The sequence below is a fragment of the Mirounga angustirostris genome, unplaced genomic scaffold (genome assembly GCF_029215605.1).
Source record: "Mirounga angustirostris isolate CCGP_5_RB_7025 unplaced genomic scaffold, mMirAng1.0.hap1 SCAF_5, whole genome shotgun sequence".
Lineage (NCBI taxonomy): Eukaryota > Metazoa > Chordata > Mammalia > Carnivora > Phocidae > Mirounga > Mirounga angustirostris.
Genome location: NW_026991713.1, coordinates 158,992,354 through 159,011,494, shown reverse-complemented (window position 1 = coordinate 159,011,494; position 19,141 = coordinate 158,992,354). Strand labels below are relative to the sequence as shown.

General features: G+C 38.3%; 1 protein-coding gene across 2 annotated transcripts in view; it reads right to left on the bottom strand.

Annotated features, from left to right (window-relative positions):
• Positions 1–18,780, bottom strand: part of RBBP6 (RB binding protein 6, ubiquitin ligase) — a 32,466-nt gene extending 13,686 nt beyond the window's left edge. For both annotated transcript variants that reach the window (XM_054507555.2, XM_045875173.3), the window contains exons 1-7: positions 17,514–18,780; positions 11,845–11,944; positions 9,219–9,255; positions 4,690–4,734; positions 2,523–2,611; positions 2,313–2,409; positions 1,777–1,916 (exon numbers count right to left, since the gene is read on the bottom strand). In XM_054507555.2, coding sequence (XP_054363530.1) covers positions 1,777–1,916; positions 2,313–2,409; positions 2,523–2,611; positions 4,690–4,734; positions 9,219–9,255; positions 11,845–11,944; positions 17,514–17,679 — 674 coding nt within the window. In that variant the 5' untranslated portion in view covers positions 17,680–18,780. The remainder of the gene's footprint in view (positions 1–1,776; positions 1,917–2,312; positions 2,410–2,522; positions 2,612–4,689; positions 4,735–9,218; positions 9,256–11,844; positions 11,945–17,513) is intronic.
• Between the last annotated feature and the right edge of the window lie 361 nt (positions 18,781–19,141).

The following is a 19,141-nucleotide window of genomic DNA, read 5'->3' as shown; positions in this document are numbered from 1 at the left end:
ACACAGGAATTCCTAGATTCTTTCTACCTCATCTAGGAACAGAGTGTGTCAATCTCAACGCTGGAAATGAAAGAATCTCAGCTGTACGGAGTAGGGTACCTTAGGTGTGTTATTTGTGTTGCAGTTGCTCCATAGACATCACCACGATTCCAGAAATAAGTATCAATTTGCTTATGCCCCATTGTTCCCAATTTGTGAAAGAGGAGTCTCCCACTGCCCAAAAGAGAGAAAAGGAAAAAAAAAAAAAAAAAAAAAAGAGGAGAACAGAGGATAGAAAAAGAAACAGAAGAAGAGTCTGAGTTGCTTATCAGTGGTGTTAGTGGAGAGGGTGAAAGTTTCATTTAAAATATTTGGGCTCCCATTTTCCCCAGTATTTGCTGTGTGTTTGGCACAAATGGGCTTTTGTATTTCAGCATTCAAAAGCAATGAAGTTAATTATTAGTTAGGGTTCACAAGGGTGGTGTTAATTTTTCCAACACAAATTTCTATTTAAATACTTTTACTTGTATATATTATATTAAGATGAAGCGGTCTGCTCTTAAATTGTGTCTGTAAAAATCAACCATTTCAACCTAAGTTGTTTGGAAGCATGTATGAAATGTCTGAATTAGAAACAGCGTAACAACAGACTAGTCTAAGATGAACCACAAAACACAGGATGGTGACGGATAAAAAACAGATGGGGGTGAAACTGAGCAAGGGAACAGGGTTGGGAGTTTGGAAGAACATTCATTCCTATCCGTGAACTAAAACAAGGTACGTATTACTCAAGTGCATATTTGGAACCACTCTGTTCCGTATCGTTTCCGTAGCATAGCCATCTTTCGCCACCACCCTCACCTGCTCACTAAGCTTCAACACAAGAGCACGAAGCTGAGGAAAACTGTTCTTCTGCACGTTTTCGCTGTGTCACTATGAACATTGCCAGCTATTCTCTAAATTGATGTTTCTCAAGGTATGTCCTGAGGACGTGCTCACTTCATAATCCCCTGGAGGACTGGTTAGAGAATGCAGTCCAAAGGGACAATTAATACTGTGCTCTCTATTACGTGAGTTCACAGCTGCCCAGGGCAACCGAAAATACTAGATGTATCAGTAAGAGCAGATAAAACGAGAAGTCACCTAGTTGAACTATACCACTAGGTTTTCACATCTATCCATTTCATTAAAATTGACTCATTAAGTAAAATCTGAAAACCCATTCAAAATAAGCACGAAGCTGTAGCATACAGCACTGTAGCTCTTCTAAGCTAATGGCTTATAAAATAAACCATATTTTAGAATCTTAACACTCACACAGTATATCTGAACTTATTCAAGAGGACTCAGTTTTTCATTTATTCTTGGCATTTATATTTGCCTTGAAATCTTGTAGAACGTTTACGCTTAAGCCTTTTGTTTCTCAAAAGGATTAAGATATTTGTCTTCTTCACTTAAAAAAAATGTAGATAGCATATAAGATTATATGGGAGTATGTATGTGAATGAGGAAGAAAGCAGGGTATGACAGAAAAAGGAAAAAATCAGAAGACTACAAGGGAAGTGGCACTCGGTGATAACAAAAAACCCCAAATCCATTTTAAATTTGCATTTAATGGAGCAGACTGCAGCCTCTCATTCTTCACATAGAAATGCAACACACGGAGACTAACAGTCTTGCTATACAATGCTCCGTACAAGAAATCCAAATAGCCACGTTACGAGCCTGAGACTACAGAGAGTACCGGTGCCTGGCCAGACGGCGGCCTCACAAATCATACCTAACTCGCATACTTACGCATCTATAGTCGGTATTGCATATTTTCCAGTGTTGGTAAGCATTGCACCTTTCATGTTAGGATCTTTCACCTCCATCATAAAACTTCTGGGAATACCAGTGCTCTTTTTAATCCTAGGACCAGATTCAAAGTTTTTATCCTATTCGGAGGGGAAAGGAGAAAGGAGGAAGAAAGAAAGCAGTTACCTTTATTTATTATGAACTAACACACAGTGCTCATTAACTGCTTCTATTATTTGTAGTGCTTTACACATATGATCTCATTTAATCCTCACAATAGCCATGTGAGGGAAATACTGCTATGAGCATCTGGGTCTCACAGAGAAGAAACGACAGACCTGAAGAATCAAATAGTTCGCTCAAGCTCACCCAGCTATTAAGTGGCAGAGCCAGGGTCTGAAGCCTGGCAATTTGGCTCCAGAGCCTCTACTCATTTGCCATTGTCATAGTGAAGGCAGTATTCACCAAGAAAAACACAATGACTAAGAAATAATTAAGAAAAATAAAGTGTACCAGGGTTTTTACTTTGGACTTACCCCATTTGTTGGGCAATTCTTAATATAATGGCCAGGTTTACCACAACGAAAACAGGTGTAAGATGGAGGTGGTGGACCTAGAGGTTTCTTCATGTAACTGAAAGGGAAAAAAAATTACATGTACACAAAAACTTGAAAAAACAATGCTTTTGATTGGGGGGGGGAACCCACCCCAAAGTACCTATTAGTATGAAGCATTTATGGACTTACTTGATCGGGTCGTATTCATGGCCAGATTGCGACATCATTGCTTTAATTTTATCTTCTTCAGAAGCATTGGCTTCAGCCAGATTGGCAGTCTGTTTAACAGGTAATTATTTGACACACACATTAGAAACACATTTAAGACCACACAGCCAAAGACAACACCACTCATCCTGTAAAGAGCAGTATCTAATCTTGCATAAAACCTAAAACTGAAAACTATTCACATGTATAACCTAGAAGAGGCCCCGGGAGTTTCCTTAGGTCATTACATGATGTTTGGGTGTCTGCAGGGCTGAGGAAGGTCGTTCTGGGGGCACTCAAACCTTAGACCCTGTTTGTACCTTACATTAAGATTTGCATATGACTCCTCTAAGAGTTAAAAACAGATTAAGGAAACACTTGATATTTTAAATCTTAAAAATAATTCAAGTGTCACAACATAAAGACTTAATACTAACAACTTGGAGGTAGGGTTGTGGGTAGAACAACTGAACATATTATGCAGCTGGTATTAAGCCAGAAGGCTCTTTAAGTAGTAGCATCAGTTTCAAATTAAGTGCAAAGCACATGCAACTGAGCACTCATAAATTCAACTCTCCAAAGTTTTATGAACTTCATTCATCTTTAAGGTATTATATACAGAATAGTCTAGATATAAGCAGGGTCTAAGGGAGTGAGTCCTAATAACTTTAACCTTCAAGCATCTAGCACTCACATCAGCCATTCATTGGGTTTTATCTTTACATTCATCCACAAAACAAGCAACCAGTTTTAACATTTTATTGTAATTTTATATACAAAGAATGCTTAACATTAACAGAGCTTAGAACAACAGCAACATTTACAGAAAACTGGATTACAGATGTTGAACAACTAATTTGTTTGAACCCAAACATTAATTTACAAATAGTTAAAAAAAAAAAAATCCCCCAAACCTCCAAAATTCCCCAACTGCTTCCCACAAAGAAACAATGGTAGGAACAGACCAAAACTCAAATATGGTCCTTACAGCACATAAGAATTAAAACCATGAACTATAAACTGCTTAAGAGGTTAACTATGCTAGACCACTTTGCATTAGAAAATTGTAAGAGAGGATGGTTTCAGCCCACTTGTCTTAGAATCATCAATTTTAATGTTTAGTTTTCCCGGAACAAGAGCTTAAAAAGCTTATTTGTTACTAGGACATTTTTGGGGGATACATTCTAGGGGAAAAGGACACAACCTCTAACAAAGCCAAGGATAAGATAGGGACAGCACTAATGGAAAATCCATCCAACTCATTAGTCTTGGTTACTTAAGTTTGGTTTTACATTTCCGATAGTAGGGAAAAAAGGATTTTTGGAAAATTGGAAGACTTCCTTCTTGGTCCTCAAAAATCTGCCTATTCTGTAATATATGTCTTTTTTTTTAAGGCATGATTTGCAAGCTACATCTATTGTTTTAAATCCATCACTAGTGCTTTCCCAAACAAAAGTACACATTGTTGAGCAGAAAATGCAAGCAATTTTATCGCAAAACATGGCATATACAATTATTTCAGGAGGTAACAATTTGCCCCTCTGCCAAACATACACATTGGTATATTCCTGCAAACAGCTTTATACATTTACACAATTCATGTAGTCTGTGTTCAAACAAATTAGGTTGTTTAAAACTTTTTCTAATGCAGACAGACTACAAGTCTATAGCATAAAGAAACAATTGTAACACATTTAAAATGTTGACCTTCATGGGATCAATTCAAATATTCAAGAAATAACCATGCAATCGTCCATGTAAAGGAAAGCTTCTATTTTGGCTGCTTAAAGAAAGTCCACATAATTTACAGCCAAAACCAGGAAATTCCTCCAGAACTTTGTTAGTTTCCAATGTATAATTAAACAAAATGTATGAGGGGAAAAAAAAAACCAAGTAAGTGTAGCTTCATGTGTTTCTTCTGTCTTGAAGATGAACAACACTCCAACATTATGGTGAGGCTGCCAAAATACTCCCCCTATCTTCTCAAAACGGCAACTACTCTTTACAGGATAGTAATAATGTGTACAATGTTTTCGCAAAATACATCCTCCCCCAACCCCTCTTCAAACAATTGCGTTCCACATTAAAAAAATACGATGTTAGAAAAAGATTTATATTTTCAAGAATATATATATATATATATATATACCTTTGTAAGCTGGGCCAGAGAAATAGACGCAGAAGAGTCATCAATCTGTTCACAAAAAATTAAACACACATTCAAGTTCCACACTGAAAACATCTGAAAGTGATCATTTAGTCCCTACTGCCACTTAATGTTCAAATATTGGGCATTTTCTTAGAAGTTTTCTAAAAAATGTTATTTCCAGTTTTAAAGCTGAAATTGTAGCTCACCCTGCTTTACCCTTCTCTACGTATTTCACACACAGTAAAAGGCTAAAGTTGAAAGGGACTCAATTACAATGAAAAAAAGAACAACAGGGTAAAGAAAAATATATCACAGAAAATGTGTTCAGAGCAGTGACTAAATATTAAAGAGTCCCGTGTCTATTGATGGTCTCTAAATCGGATAATGCTCAAGACAATGTATACTAGACGAGAGAGTAAGAAATCTAACTTTCCTGGAATGCCATTATATAACACTGTAAAACAAGCAGCTCTTTAAAGGCTCAGATAATTGCTTTAATAAACAGCTCCCACATAATTGCTACTTTTTTCTCTATTTTTGAGCATGTACTGTTCATTCTGAGTAAGTTTGTTTATTCTCCCATACAAAGAGTAAGAATGGCTTTTTGCCAAAGAAACCACAGCTTTATCAGGGCAAAGATGTTAAGCCAAAAAAAGGGAAACCAAAGGTAGCCTGGGGCAAAGGCAAACAGGGCTATCATAAGAGGATGGACTTTAATGTGTGAAGAAAGTTAATTTAATCAAATGGAGCGAGCAAGTATTATATATTGAAGGATGTAAGAAGGATTTTAAAAATGTATTTTCAAATGTGATATTAAAATTTTTTTCATTCTTTGATCCCTGAAATTATTTTAATCAGTTTTTTAAAGTGTATGTGTGTGTATATGTGTACATACACACCCCTTTAGCATATAACTCTAAAGATATGATTTCCCTGTAAGTGTTCCAAAATGAAAACATTATTAGCCTCCTAGGTAGTAACTGGGTTGCTTATTCAACAGATTATAAATTTCTCATGCATTATTGGTCAGAACTCTTGTTTAAAATGGAGACGATGTAACGAAATGTCTGGATCAAAGAAAAACAACAACAACAACAAAGTGAGTCTCCATCAGGTATTTTTCAAATATTCCAGAGAACTAAGAGTATTAAAATAAAAGCAGCATGACTGAGAGTCCCAAATAGAAATGTTACCAGTTTCAATATGAAGTTCTTAGCACAATGCCTACCACAGTAGGAGGTCAATAAATAAAAATAATGTTGGCTAAATTTAGAATACACCTTATAAATATCTTAGGGCTTTAAAAGTTAGTTTAATGGATATTATTACTGGGATGCTTATTTAAACAAAAGGTTCTTAGCTCCCCACTGAGGGGCGGCAGAGTTCATAATGCACTAACTCCACATTCCTAATACACAACCGTATAATCCACCAACGTGTTCTTATTCTCATCTAGCTTTTAAGTGCTCTTTCATTACAGAACTAATCTCAAAGGGAAGCCTAAAGAAAAAAAAGTACACAAATACCTTATTTTTATCCAAATAAATTCTGATCATCTAGTTTGAAGAGGGTTACAGTTTACATTAGCTAGGAATTACCTGAATCTAAGTAACAAGAACTGAACAAATTACTGTCAAGCATCATCTATGTTTCTAACCAAAGAAACAAAAATAGCTCTTCAAAATAAATCCATTACTATCTAGAATATTAATACTGATCATTTAAAAGAAAGCAGCTATATTAACTTTCTTACAGCTGGAACTAAAATACTAACATTTTTTGTTCTTCCCATTCCTAAGATAGAGCTGTCTTTTGGTTCTTATGCCAGGCTTTCTTGCCCTTTTAGTTTTCTGCCAACTTGCTTTAGTATCCTATAAAGTTCAGATACTCGACAACTACATCACTTTTTTTTCCCACCAAACAATCACTTTAGCACCTTAAATACCTTAAAATCCACAAGGCAGTAAAATTTACCACAAATTGAGAAAGGCATCCAATTATTTTCTGCATATAGCAAGGTACTAGAAATTAGTGAAAACTGACAAGAAATGGTTTAAAAATGACTAGGAATTTACATGTCCTAAGCATCAATACATGTATTAACTCTCAGATACTAATGATTAAAAAAAATGCACCATGTAAAAAAAAAAAAAGTAGTCTTAAAAAAAAACTAATCAATGCATACTTTGGACATCATTAAAATTAACCCACTTCCCCACATCTAATTTGTGGTCTTGCTTCTGGGAGAAAGAATCTGAAATTTATGCTACCTACCCTTGCTTGAAATTAAAGGATCCTACAAAATGCAATTCTGGTATTTAGTAAGCAGGAAGAACATCCAGCTTTGCAGTACCAACATGGAAGGATGACTAAATAAAACAAAGCTCAGGAATATAGATAGAAATAGCCATCCTCGATCAAAATTGGCTTAGGTTACCAAAAATGTACACACATTTACTTTTATTAATCAGAATTTAGAAATTTGATTTGGTGGCTCTATCTTACTTGACTTTTGTGAATGTGTACAATAACAGGTGATTTGTAAAATGGGCATTAATTATGCTTGATGAATATATTCTCAACCTAAACGCCAGCAACTGTACCCCAAGCAAATAAATGATGGGGATATTAAATTATCTAATGTCTCCATTTTAGACATTCTACCTAAAAATTAAAGCCACTTTTAAAGTATCAAAAAAAAAAAAAAAAGGAAAAAAGAAAAAAAAGAAAAAAGAAAAGAGAAACCTAAATAAGCATAAAATAAACTGCTTCTTGTAAGTGTAATACAGACATGCCAGGGAACACACAAGGCTAAAAGAATGTTAACTTTATTTATGAACATGTGATTTGTGTTTATACACATGCTAATAAACAAAAAGGAAATAACTTTTCAAGAAATAAAACTTCATCTGAATTAGTTTAAATACTATATAGAAGTACTTTATACAAAATGTGTTACATTAACTACTACAGTCACCAGGATAGTCACTCTAATTTGTGCTAGCATTTGGATACATAAAATCAGTTTTAAACCAATCACCAGCAAAACAGAAACTTGGACAGTTTTTTACAGCATTATGCTTTAAAAACCAAAAAACCAAACCAAAACAAAAAAACCAAAAAAACCAAAAAGCCCAAAAAAAACCAAAAAAAACCACAAAAAACCAAAAAACCAAAAAACCCCATATATCCCCGGCGGGGGGAACCCCAAAACACTAAGTTTTGATCTTTGAATCACCGTATTTAGTTCCATGAGAACTAAAGGCCATATACTTCAGAGAACAAGTCCAAAGTTCAGATATTCTATATTATCATGTTTAAGATGCAATGATCCAAGGTTAGTGAAATGCCTGATACACAATTAAAGATCAGTAGTATTTAAAAAGATAAAGTGAAACAGCAAGCAATACCCTTGAATTCTAAATCAAGATTTTAGAAGACATCTTGTATTGTGTACAGATCAAGCCTGAGCAGTAAAATGTTTCGAGAACCATCAAGTTTACAGAACCCAATTACTACAGCCCTACACTCTGAAACAGATGTGTCACCCCACAACTTAGGAATACTGCCACCTTTTACTTAAGACCTCCAAGTCAACATGGTGTCATACTTAAGCTGTGATCATAAAAATTAAGATGTTATCCCGGGTTAAGGGGAGTTACCTTTGATGAGCTACAGCTTTCAATGAGCTTACAATTAATGCAGCATTTTAGTATCTTTATGAGAAAGAGGGAAATATTTGAATTTGGAGAACTAAGCAGGCTGGAAGTGAAAGACCTTGTATTAAAACTTAAAAACAATGTACTCAATTGTATAAATCATCAATGAGACATTCATATACTCATGGGGGCCCAATTTCAGGTCTCACTTTATAGTACAGATATAAACAAAGAATAAAAGCTTGAAATTGCCAAATAAGACAAAACTAAGTAATAAAGCTGCATCAAAAGTCTTTGGAAAGCTCTTTTCTGTATGTGTCTGAACTTGGAGAAAGCATCAAACTTTAACATTAGCTTTGCACATTGCTAATGCATTTTTTAAAGCCATCAATCAGGCAGAAAAAAAACTAACAAAAACTAAGTGATACAACGTGAAAATGGCAAAATATACACTCCAAACATTTTTTTATTGCAAGAAACAAAAAGCACACAACAGCCTGTACATACATACAAAATACTAACTATAGACAGACAGATGTAGAACATGTCATCATGTTCATTAGTGTAAAACCTACATGAGCTAAAAAGAATCATACATTAACTGTACAACACAGTGTCATACAGGGAGGATGCTATCATTTAATATGAAACAGTGTTTTTTGGGGGGCACAAATTACCCATTTCTACAAAGTAAGTGTGCAAATTATGCCACATATATCCATATTCAACTGAGCTGTCATCAAAATACATTTTATTTACAATATGTACTATGATCAGTTGGATATTAAGTTCTAAATGATTTACTTCACTGCTACATTATCAAGGTAAAAGCAATGTGTAGAAAAAGTGTGAGATTGTGTTTTTACATACTGCTTTTGAAGTTCCCATCACTGGTTCAGTTCGACTTCTAAAAAATAAACAAAAATGAAAATAACATTAATTATGAGCAGCTATTTATGGATTTTTGTGCTAAAACATCTTAATACATATCTCTAATCACGTATCTTTATGAACACAAATTTCCTCTGGTATAAAGATGTAAAAACAACCAATTTCCTAAGTAATAATAAGTACACTACTTTGATTAATCTTTACCACCTTTAAATAGTTTAAGACCTATCTGTGGCAAATAAAATAAATAAAATAAAATAAAATAAAATTCCGTACTAAGGAATTCTAGAATAGGTGTAACCTGCCATTTACAATAGATGTTTTCTCACAGGTAGTATGAAGATCTTTTGTTAAGAAACATTGTAGCTATTTCTTGGGCACCTGGGTGGCTCGGTGGGTTAAGCCTCTGCCTTCGGCCCAGGGTCCTGGGATCCAGCCCTGCCATTAGGCTCCCTGCTCGGCGGGGAGTCTGCTTCTCCCTCTGCCCCTTCCCCTCCCCGTGTGTGCTCTCTCTCAAATACATAAATAAAATCTAAAAAAAAAAAAAAGGAAAGAAAGGAAAAGAAACATTGTAGCTGTTTCTTAATAGACTTTACAACCAAATTACATTATTCCCCGTTTTTTTTAACAGGTAACAAATGTAAATTTTCATACATCAGATTTTCTTAAATGAAGACCACTCACTGTTAACATTTATAATTTGGATCCCTGAGAAATGGCTGTGCTCCAAAAACTAAATTTCAAATCCAGAAAGACAGGTTGATAGTTACTTTAACTTCTTGTAAGTCTCAAAACAATGACCAAAGATTAAACAAGAATTCTAACTTCCAGAAAAACGCAATGTAGTCTGACAGCATATTAGTTCAAAGACCGAGTCTGATGGTTATGAAGAATTGAACAAATTGATTTTTTAAAGTACATACAAATAAAGGCCAAGAAGAAATTCTTTTAAAAGTCCTCACAGGAAAGGGGACAGGGGTTGAGTCGCTAAATACAGTGCTTAAATGCTTAGTTAAAGTTTATGCTATCCTGACTACAGAGAAAAGTTAGTGCGCATCTGAAAGGAGTTTCTAAGTTTACATGCGATTTGCAAGTCCTGGGATAAAAATGAAGCTTTTGTTTAATAGTACTTGCTCAATAAACTCAGAGGCATTTTACGAGGCAAGAGACAGATTACAAAAGAAATCTCACACATAGTGAATTAACACACAATTTTAAGAGGCAATTTATTTTCCCATGTACTTCAAGTAATTCTCTCCCTATGAGTTTCTTAGTATCAAAAAAAAAAATCAACTGAAAACTGAATGTTTACTGTTTTTATTTTTATTTATTTATTTATTTTTAAAGATTTTTTATTTATTTATTTGACAGAGACACAGCGAGAGAGGGAACACAAGCAAGGGGGATGGGAGAGGGGAGAAGCAGGCTTCCCGCGGAGCAGAGAGCCCGATGCGGGGCTCGATCCCAGGACGCTGGGATCATGACCTGAGCCGAAGGCAGACGCTTAACGACTAAGTCACCCAGGCGCCCGAATGTTTACTGTTTTTAAAAAGCAATCAGTAAAGTATAATTTCACACTAAATTCTAGGAATTAATTATTCCCTTATAATTTCTTACAATTACACAAAGTTAAAAGCACCTAATTCACTTGGTTTTTATAAGAAAAAGAAAGTATGCAGGTTTTTAAGTTGTTGCTATACAAGATATTACACAAAAGGATCTCCAAATGCTACGACATGGAATATAACTTTATAGCAAATTAATGACAATAATTTTAGAATGAATACTTGCCCATATGAGGTAAACCTCCAAGAAATGACTATTTTACCTCAATTCCAGGAACAGATTCCATTTCCTAGGACTGGCAAATTCCAGAATTTTTCATTAGCCAAAAGTAGAATTTGCCAAAATTTCAAATAAGGCTACCTAACTTCTAAGGGGAAATCACTACCTCTTTCACATTATTATAATTTTAACACCATTAAAATTGCAAGGAGGCAGGGAAAGTTAAAAGATATGTTTTAATCCTGGGTCTTTCATGAATTCCTTAAACTCTAGGCTGGTGCTAAAATACTGCTGTGTTCTTACTTCAGTAATGGGAGTCTACCATGGGCCAGGCACTGTTTAATTCCTCCAGCTCTCTTCTTGAGCTAAGTACTCATATCCCCATATTATTTTGAGAAATCTATTTTGGGGCTTTAGATAACTTATCCAAAGTCACACAACTGGTGTGAAGCAGCTACTGAAGTCAAACCTAAGCCTGATTCCATAAATCCTATAAACTCTATAGCTTCCCAACAAAAGCCCCTTATTGAGAAGCAAATGTTAGCATTACTGAACACTCTGGATGCCATCAAAATATTTAGGACAAATCTCTTAACACACTTATATAATATAGCAAAAAATTCTTCCTGATAGCTCGTACTAACTACAGATTAACTGGGGGAAGAAACCAGGAAAAAACAAACCCATTCTCACAGTTTTAAGGATTAAGAAGATATACTTATTAAGGTAATGACTTCAGTTCTAAAATACTTCTTTCTCACGAAACAAAAAAGTCTATTTTGAGGACTTAAATACATGAGATTTGATAAAAAAAACTTACATAACATACGTCTTGCTTGTAGATTTAACACCTCCAATAGGAATTCTTCTAACAATTACAGATGAATTCTTAGGAATTAGAGCATTATCATCGGTATATTCTGTAAAAAAGATAGAGAGTTGAATTTCTATTTGGCAATTTAGAGAAGTCAGGCCTCAAGAATTAGAAAACTTCAACCAAACATAAAATTTATGGAAAATGAACTTAAATTTAAAAGAGCATTAATCACTACATGTTCCTTGCATCTGGATTACTGATATTGTCAGAACAAATATCCAAAGTTAAAAGAAAGCAAGTCCTCATAGGAAGTTCTCTTCAAAAGACACCAAATATGGTCACCAGGTTCTTGGCTCTAGCGCTTCTACTTTTGTGGAACCCCAAATCTCAGTAAGACTAAGTCATTCTTTAGTTTATTCAGCTAGTAATGCTAAGCATCTAAACTATGAGAAAAAGCTGTTATTTAAAATGAAGTCATTCTGTCCCTCCTAGCCCCTCAACCTGAGTATTACTAAAAACGACAGACTAAAGAAATTATGACATGTTTTGAATAGAGAAAAGAGTTTTGTAAAAACAATTAGTACAAACAATTAGTGCAACTTTGGAGAGAACAATGATTTAAGGCTCTTCTAAGGAACACTTGGGACTTAAAGACTGAGAAACCAGCCAGATGTGCAAAAAAGCTGGACAAAGGGTGTTTCAGATAGAAAGAAAAGCATGTGGAAAAAAAAATCATAAAAAGTCTAGAATAGCTGGAAGATAATGAAAGGAAGAATGACTTGAACTACAGAAAGATAGAGATCACACACTGATTTATATTTTGTTTCTAAGAACAACAGGAAGTCACTGAAGGATTTTAAACAAAAATGATGACAATTTGGTTTACATTAATAACAAACAAGATAATTCCCGTATCTATATAGACAATGAATCCAGAGGGGAACAAGAGCAGAAAGAGGGTGACCAAAAAGGAGGCTGCTGCGAAGTCACAGTAAGAGATGATGGTCTGTGCTGGGATGTGACAGATGAAGAAAGGAAGAGAATCAGAATGTTTGAGGTAGAACTGATAAGGCTATCAATGGATTTAATGGGGGGGGGGAGATGATGAAGGAAAAAGAGCAATTAGGCATAAAAAACTGGGTTCCTGGCTTAAGCCAACTGGAAGAACAGTGATGTCACTGAGAAGAAAACAGGGAGGATGAATGGATCCTATTTTTCTACTCTTCCTACTCTTTAAACTATTACTTGCAATACTTCTGGAAGAATGAAATTAAAAGAGAACCTGGACCAATTAACTTAACTATGGGTAAAAAGCTTTCCTGAGGGACGCCTGGGTGGCTCAGTCGGTTAAGCGCCTTCCTTCGGCTCAGGTCATGATCCCAGGGTCCTGGGATCGAGTCCCACATCGGGCTCCCTGCTCCGTGGGGAGCCTGCTTCTCCCTCTGCCTCTCTCTCTCATGAATAAATAAATTAAAAAAAAAAAAAAATCTTAAAAAAAAAAACTTTCCTGAGGAAAGAATTTGTAAAATTACTAAAAACAAAAATAGGGAGATAGACATGAGAATGTACCCATCTCCCCCATTCAGGTATTAGGGTTCACTCTTTAAGATTATGGGGTTTACCTGCTTCATTTAAGTTACTCAGCACCCAGTGGCTGACTACTTCTGTTCTTCCAGTTATTTCAATTTATCACACATGTGAGCATTTTAAGCTTATATATACTCTCTTAATTTTAATAACATTATTAGTTATTTCCTGTTACAAACTAAATTGTTCAAGAAAGGGTTCTTTGCAGTATATTTCAAGTAGTAGACTGTATCTCTCAGGTATCCAATCAGAGAGATGCAATTTCCTAGACCATTAGAGACTATCATCATTATCTTGATAGTTCATGACAGTTCCAAATTTCAAGCAAGCTCTGAGTAAGAAAAACTGGAAGATGGGAGATGTTCAAAAAATAAATTCTATTTTATTTTTTAAAGATTTTATTTATTTATTTGACAGAGAGAGAGAGACACAGCGAGAGAGGGAACACAAGCAGGGGGAGTGGGAGAGGGAGAAGCAGGCCTCCTGCTGACCAGGGAGCCTGATTTGGGGCTGGATCCCAGGACCCTGGGATCATGACCTGAGCCGAAGGCAGACGCTTAACGACTGAGCCACCCAGGCGCCCCAAAAAATAAATTCTAGAAACAAAACTTGGGTGTCAAGCACTTGACAGACTTTCTGAATATGTTAACAACTCTCAAAAGCATTCACTGTAGCTTTCCAAGACAGCTTATTAATTTGATCAGCACAGTACTGTCAGACTAAAAGTCACGTGCCCCAACACCAGATGCTTTGATTGACCTTTTAAGTACCTGAGTTACATTGGTGACTTCCTACCCTTAAGATACCTTACTAAGTAGCCTGTTAGCTTCAAAAGACATTTTCCAGGTGCCAGTGTGATTTCTGATCCAAAAATACGAAGACCATAGATTTTGGAATGAAAAACAAGATGAATTTGAGAAATGGAAAAAGATAAGAGTCTTTTAAAAATACTTCATTCTCAGCTTTCAAATCTTTCACACTTAAGTTCAGAATGAAGGTATATTTTGTTGCATTTTGGGGGAGGAAGCTGAAAGGTAGGAAAACAAGTTTATATGGAAAAGCTATATTAAAAAATATAGGAAGATCATTTGGGATTTGTTTTGAAAGACAGTCTAGAAATAAAGGAGCAAGATCCTTAAATCTAAAACATGAGATTCTGAAAAAAAAAAAAAAATGAAATTTTGATCCAAGCATTTTGGTCTAATCAAGATTTAAGGGTCCTAAACATGGACAGATTCCCAAAACTCTAAGGAATGTTTTACAGAAATGTGATATACTGGGTAATTTAAACATTAATTCAAACAAATTAAAGTGATCCAGTTCAGCATCTTCTCCTAAGCAATCTCCTAACTCTGAGGCTATAAACATTTATTTTGCACTCTCTAATTCACTGGATGGTGCTAAAACCCTGCCCATTCTTACTCAGCTGCCTGTGACATTGGACGCTATTTCCCGTAAAACTCATTAAGTGAATATCCTCTGTGCTACTATCAATGCTATTTTTTTCTCTCTTAATTTGAGGATTGCACAAAACGCACATTCTCTCCCCAGAAGCTCCTTCTCTTAATCTAACATCAAAGCTTTCTCCAATAAGGACAGTTGACACAAACATATAAAAGAAAATATGCTGCTGGGCAGAACATTTCCCTGGCTTTTAGGGTTTGTAAAAATAATACATCACAGAATTTCCTGGCTTAGAAAAAAAAAACCAAAAAAAAACAGGGCGCCTGGGTGGCTCAGTCGTTAAGCGTCTGCCTTCGGCTCAGGTCATGATCCCAGGGTCCTGGCATCGAGTCCTGCATCGGGCTCCCTGCTCGGCAAGAAGCCTGCTTCTCCCTCTCCCATTCCCCCTGCTTGTGTTCCTGCTCTCCCTATTTCTCTGTCAAATAAATAAATAAAATCTTTAAAAGAAAAAAAATAACACAATGTCACAAAACTCTTAGATTTTTGGACAAGAATTCCACCAACTGTAACTTACTCCAATCTAACAAAACTGTATTCAATTATTAGGTGGAGAAAATGCACAAAGTCTATGATAAAATCATTTAATACTCCAGTAAAATGTAAAACCTGCCTGGTTATAGGACTAAAATTGTCTTAATATTCTTTACTTTCATTTGTATTTTCTTCCTCTCATTTGTTAAGTATCATTAACATATCATTATGTCCTGAAATTCTTATAAACCCATCTGTCCTGTGAAGTGTGGCTGCAATACTTAAGGGACACTTTTGGCGGCCTTAAAGACAAGAGTATTTCCTTTAAGGTATTTTTTTTTTTAATGTTTTATTTATTTATTCATTCATGAGAGTCACAGAGAGAGAGAAAGAGGCAGAGGCAGAGGGAGAAGCAGTCTCCCCACCTAGCAGGGAGCCCGATGCGGGACTCGATCCCAGGACCCTAGGATCATGACCTGAGCCGAAGGCAGACGCTTAACGATCTGAGCCACCCAGGCGCCCCTAAGGTATTTTTTTGAATGCTAGTTTAAAAAGCTGTTTTCAACTGTTCAAGATGACCAGCAATTTTTCCTTTCTGTAAGTATTCTACACATAATTACAATCACCAAAGCTTCACGTGAGGTATCCCTTAGGTATAACATTTTAAAAGGCGGTGGGGGCAGCAGAGAATATTCTTTCCCATGTTACCATGTGAGTAAAGTTCTTTCTTAATGAATATTTTTGAGTCATGCCAGTAGTGCCATTCCTTAACATAATACAATTATACTTATATCTGGATGTAAATGGGAAACAGCTCTTTTACATGACAAGATTTACTCTATTAAAAACTACAGACTAAGGGCGCTGGCTGGCTCAGTTGGTAGAGCTTGCGGCTCTTGGTCTTGAGGTTGTGAGTTCAAGCCCCACGTTGGGTGTAGAGATTACTTAAAAATAAAATCTTAAAAAAAAAACCCAAAAAACCCCCACAAAACCCCAAACCCCAAATAGGCTACAAGTGAGGGACTCCCCCAATTTCAACTAAAGAACCCAAGTCACACCTTAAGCCAAATTTAAGTGATCGATAAAATACCCTAAGCTAATGAGAACTTCTTAATGTCTTCTCATCCCAGACTGACCTACTGAAAACTACACATCAGCATTACAACACCGAGAAAAAGAAACCAAAACAAGTGCAGAACCAGAATCTGAAGAAACTGTTTATCACACTGTCACATCGAACGTTAAATTTTCAACATTATAAAATGCTTTTAAAAAGGAGAAAGAACTTAAAGATTCCTATCAGTGGCATCTTTCAAACTCATGTGGTAGCAGCCTACTCTTCTCAGTATCCTAGTTAACAACATAATCATGTAAAGTCTAGCAATTACTACTTTAAAAGAAAAGCCTTTACTTGTGATCTTTACTAAATTGCTACTAAATTTTAAGAGTAATATGATGAACTGAAAACTCAACCACTTAATTACTTTATTACTAATTCTGGAATTTACGCACAAAAGTGGTGACATCAGAACACATCAGGTTCCAAAAGCAATTCCAACATTAAAGACGGGCTGGATTAAATCCTTAAGAAATACTTAAGTGAGGATCCCTTCTCCAAAACACAGGCAACTCCAAAATAAAAATAAGTACACAAGGACAGGAAGAAAAGGAGTACATAAAACCTGCCAATGAACCGCACACCGTTGTCAGGTTAGAAAGTTAAGAGAGGGATCTCTACTGCTGCTTTAACACCTAAGAAGCCTCCATACGCTCTCCTCCCCGCCTTCTGATAAAAAACAAGCTCGAAAACGCCACAAGGCAAGAACACCAAGAACCTGGATAACACCCCTCACCGTCTCCCACTGAAATCTTCATTTTAATTAACATTTGAGAAGAATAATCAGACTTGCACGTTTTCAGATTAGCCTGTTACCGATGATCCCACGTACGCAGACATCAAATAAACCAGTTAAGCTCCCAGGCCGACCGCTGCAACCCTGGGGTCTCAATAAAAGTTGTATCAGAAGTATTAGAATGAACAGTCCCACAAGAGACGTAATGGCGGTCAGCCTTCTGCCAGGCAACCAGTATCTAGCACAACTAGTATCCATCTCCAACCAGCAAATATCTGGAGCCCAGGTGGCCCTTACCTTCTTTCGTCTGCGCGTTGGTGATCTGCAGGTCGCAGTCGGCAGCTTTCAACTTTTCTCTCCCCATAATCTGCTTCTTTAAATCGCAGAGGGAGATGTGGAGCCCATCAAAGGTGACGGTATCATAGTTGAGTTTAGAGGAAAATTTATAATGCACACAGGACATGGTGCCAAAGGATTCCTAAGGTTCAGCGAGGAGACGTGGACACTCTCAATATATGTATATTTATAAACTCAAGAGCAAAATATGTACACACACAAAACACTCAAAAGACACCGAAGGACCCTAAGGCCTCAGATTAAATACCCCCCCAACCACAAGCAGGGGTTCGTAAAAACAATAATCCAGAACCCCCCCCGTCCCCCCCGATACTCAGAAGCACTTCATACGGGAGGAAGCGGACGAGGACGGGGAAAGGGGAAATCGAGAATCCGCCAACGGGCACAATGTCACCCGGCTGGGTCCCCCTCGCTCATGCTAAGGGCCGGCAGGAGACGGGGGGCAGGCGGTGCAGTCAGTAGCGGTCAGTCCACACGTTAGAGTCCGAATGACCCCGCGGGGTCAGGGGTCCATAGCGCGGCCGCACCTCCCGGTTGGTCTCTCTTTCCGTGGATTGGGGTGACCCAGGCCCCGGGAGAAGGTTGGGGGAGAGGGCCTAGGCCCGGAGTCCACGAGCGGCCTCTCGCCTCCTCCTGGCTTCCGGACGACCGGCGTCAGCTTCCCCAGGCCCAGGCCCCCCCACACACAAACCCCTGTCGCCTGCTCCCCGGAGGCCACGAGCGGCCCGCGGCCTAGGCCAAAAACGCGCGGTCGGCGGAGGAGAGGCCTTCCCGCAGGCCGCCCCCGGCTCCGCCTCCCCCCCGCCGCCGCCGCCGCCGCCGCCGCCTCAGACACAAAGCCGGTACTAGGCCTCAACTAGGCCTCGAAGCACTTCCTCACCACCCCGGGCCCCAGCCAGCGGCCGGGTGGCTTTGGCGGACCCTGGGGACGCCGCCGAGGCTCCCCGACGCTTCCTCTCGCCGTGTGCTCCGCGCTTCTCTCGCCTTTCGCTCCCGTCGCCTTTCGGCCCCGAACCGCGAGAGGAGGCCCGGAAACCGCCGGGCAACGGCAAGGGCTTCGGGGCTCTCTTTTTGTTTTGCCCCCCTGCCGCTCTCCGGCCCTCACCCAGCGCCGGCGACACCTCCAAGCCAGGCACTATGGCGGACGCGGCCTGGCTTCGGGCGAGCGCCCCACTCCGGGGTCTCTTAAGCAGGGATTGCACGGGCGGCGCGCGCGAGGCGGGGCTGGCGTGCGCGGATAGGCGGGCCTGGCGTGCGCGGATAGGCGGGCCGGGAGGCGGGGCCCGCGGCGTCACAAAGCGCACCGGCCCGCCCACGTGACCCCGCGCTTTGTGACTCGGAGCGCGGAACCTGAACCAGCCCGGAGAACGGAAGGAACCATCTGTCTCAAGAGGGAGGGGGCGCTGCACAGAAGGCCGGCTCACCCGGCGGCTCCGGAGAGGGGTGGGGGGGAGCTCGGATTTCAGCTGCTGCGGTGCTTGTTAGTCTCCGCGGCAAAGTGGGGTGCCTAGGGGTGGCCGGCTAACTCCCCTTCTCCGCAATCCCCACCAACTCCCGCAGTTCAAGTA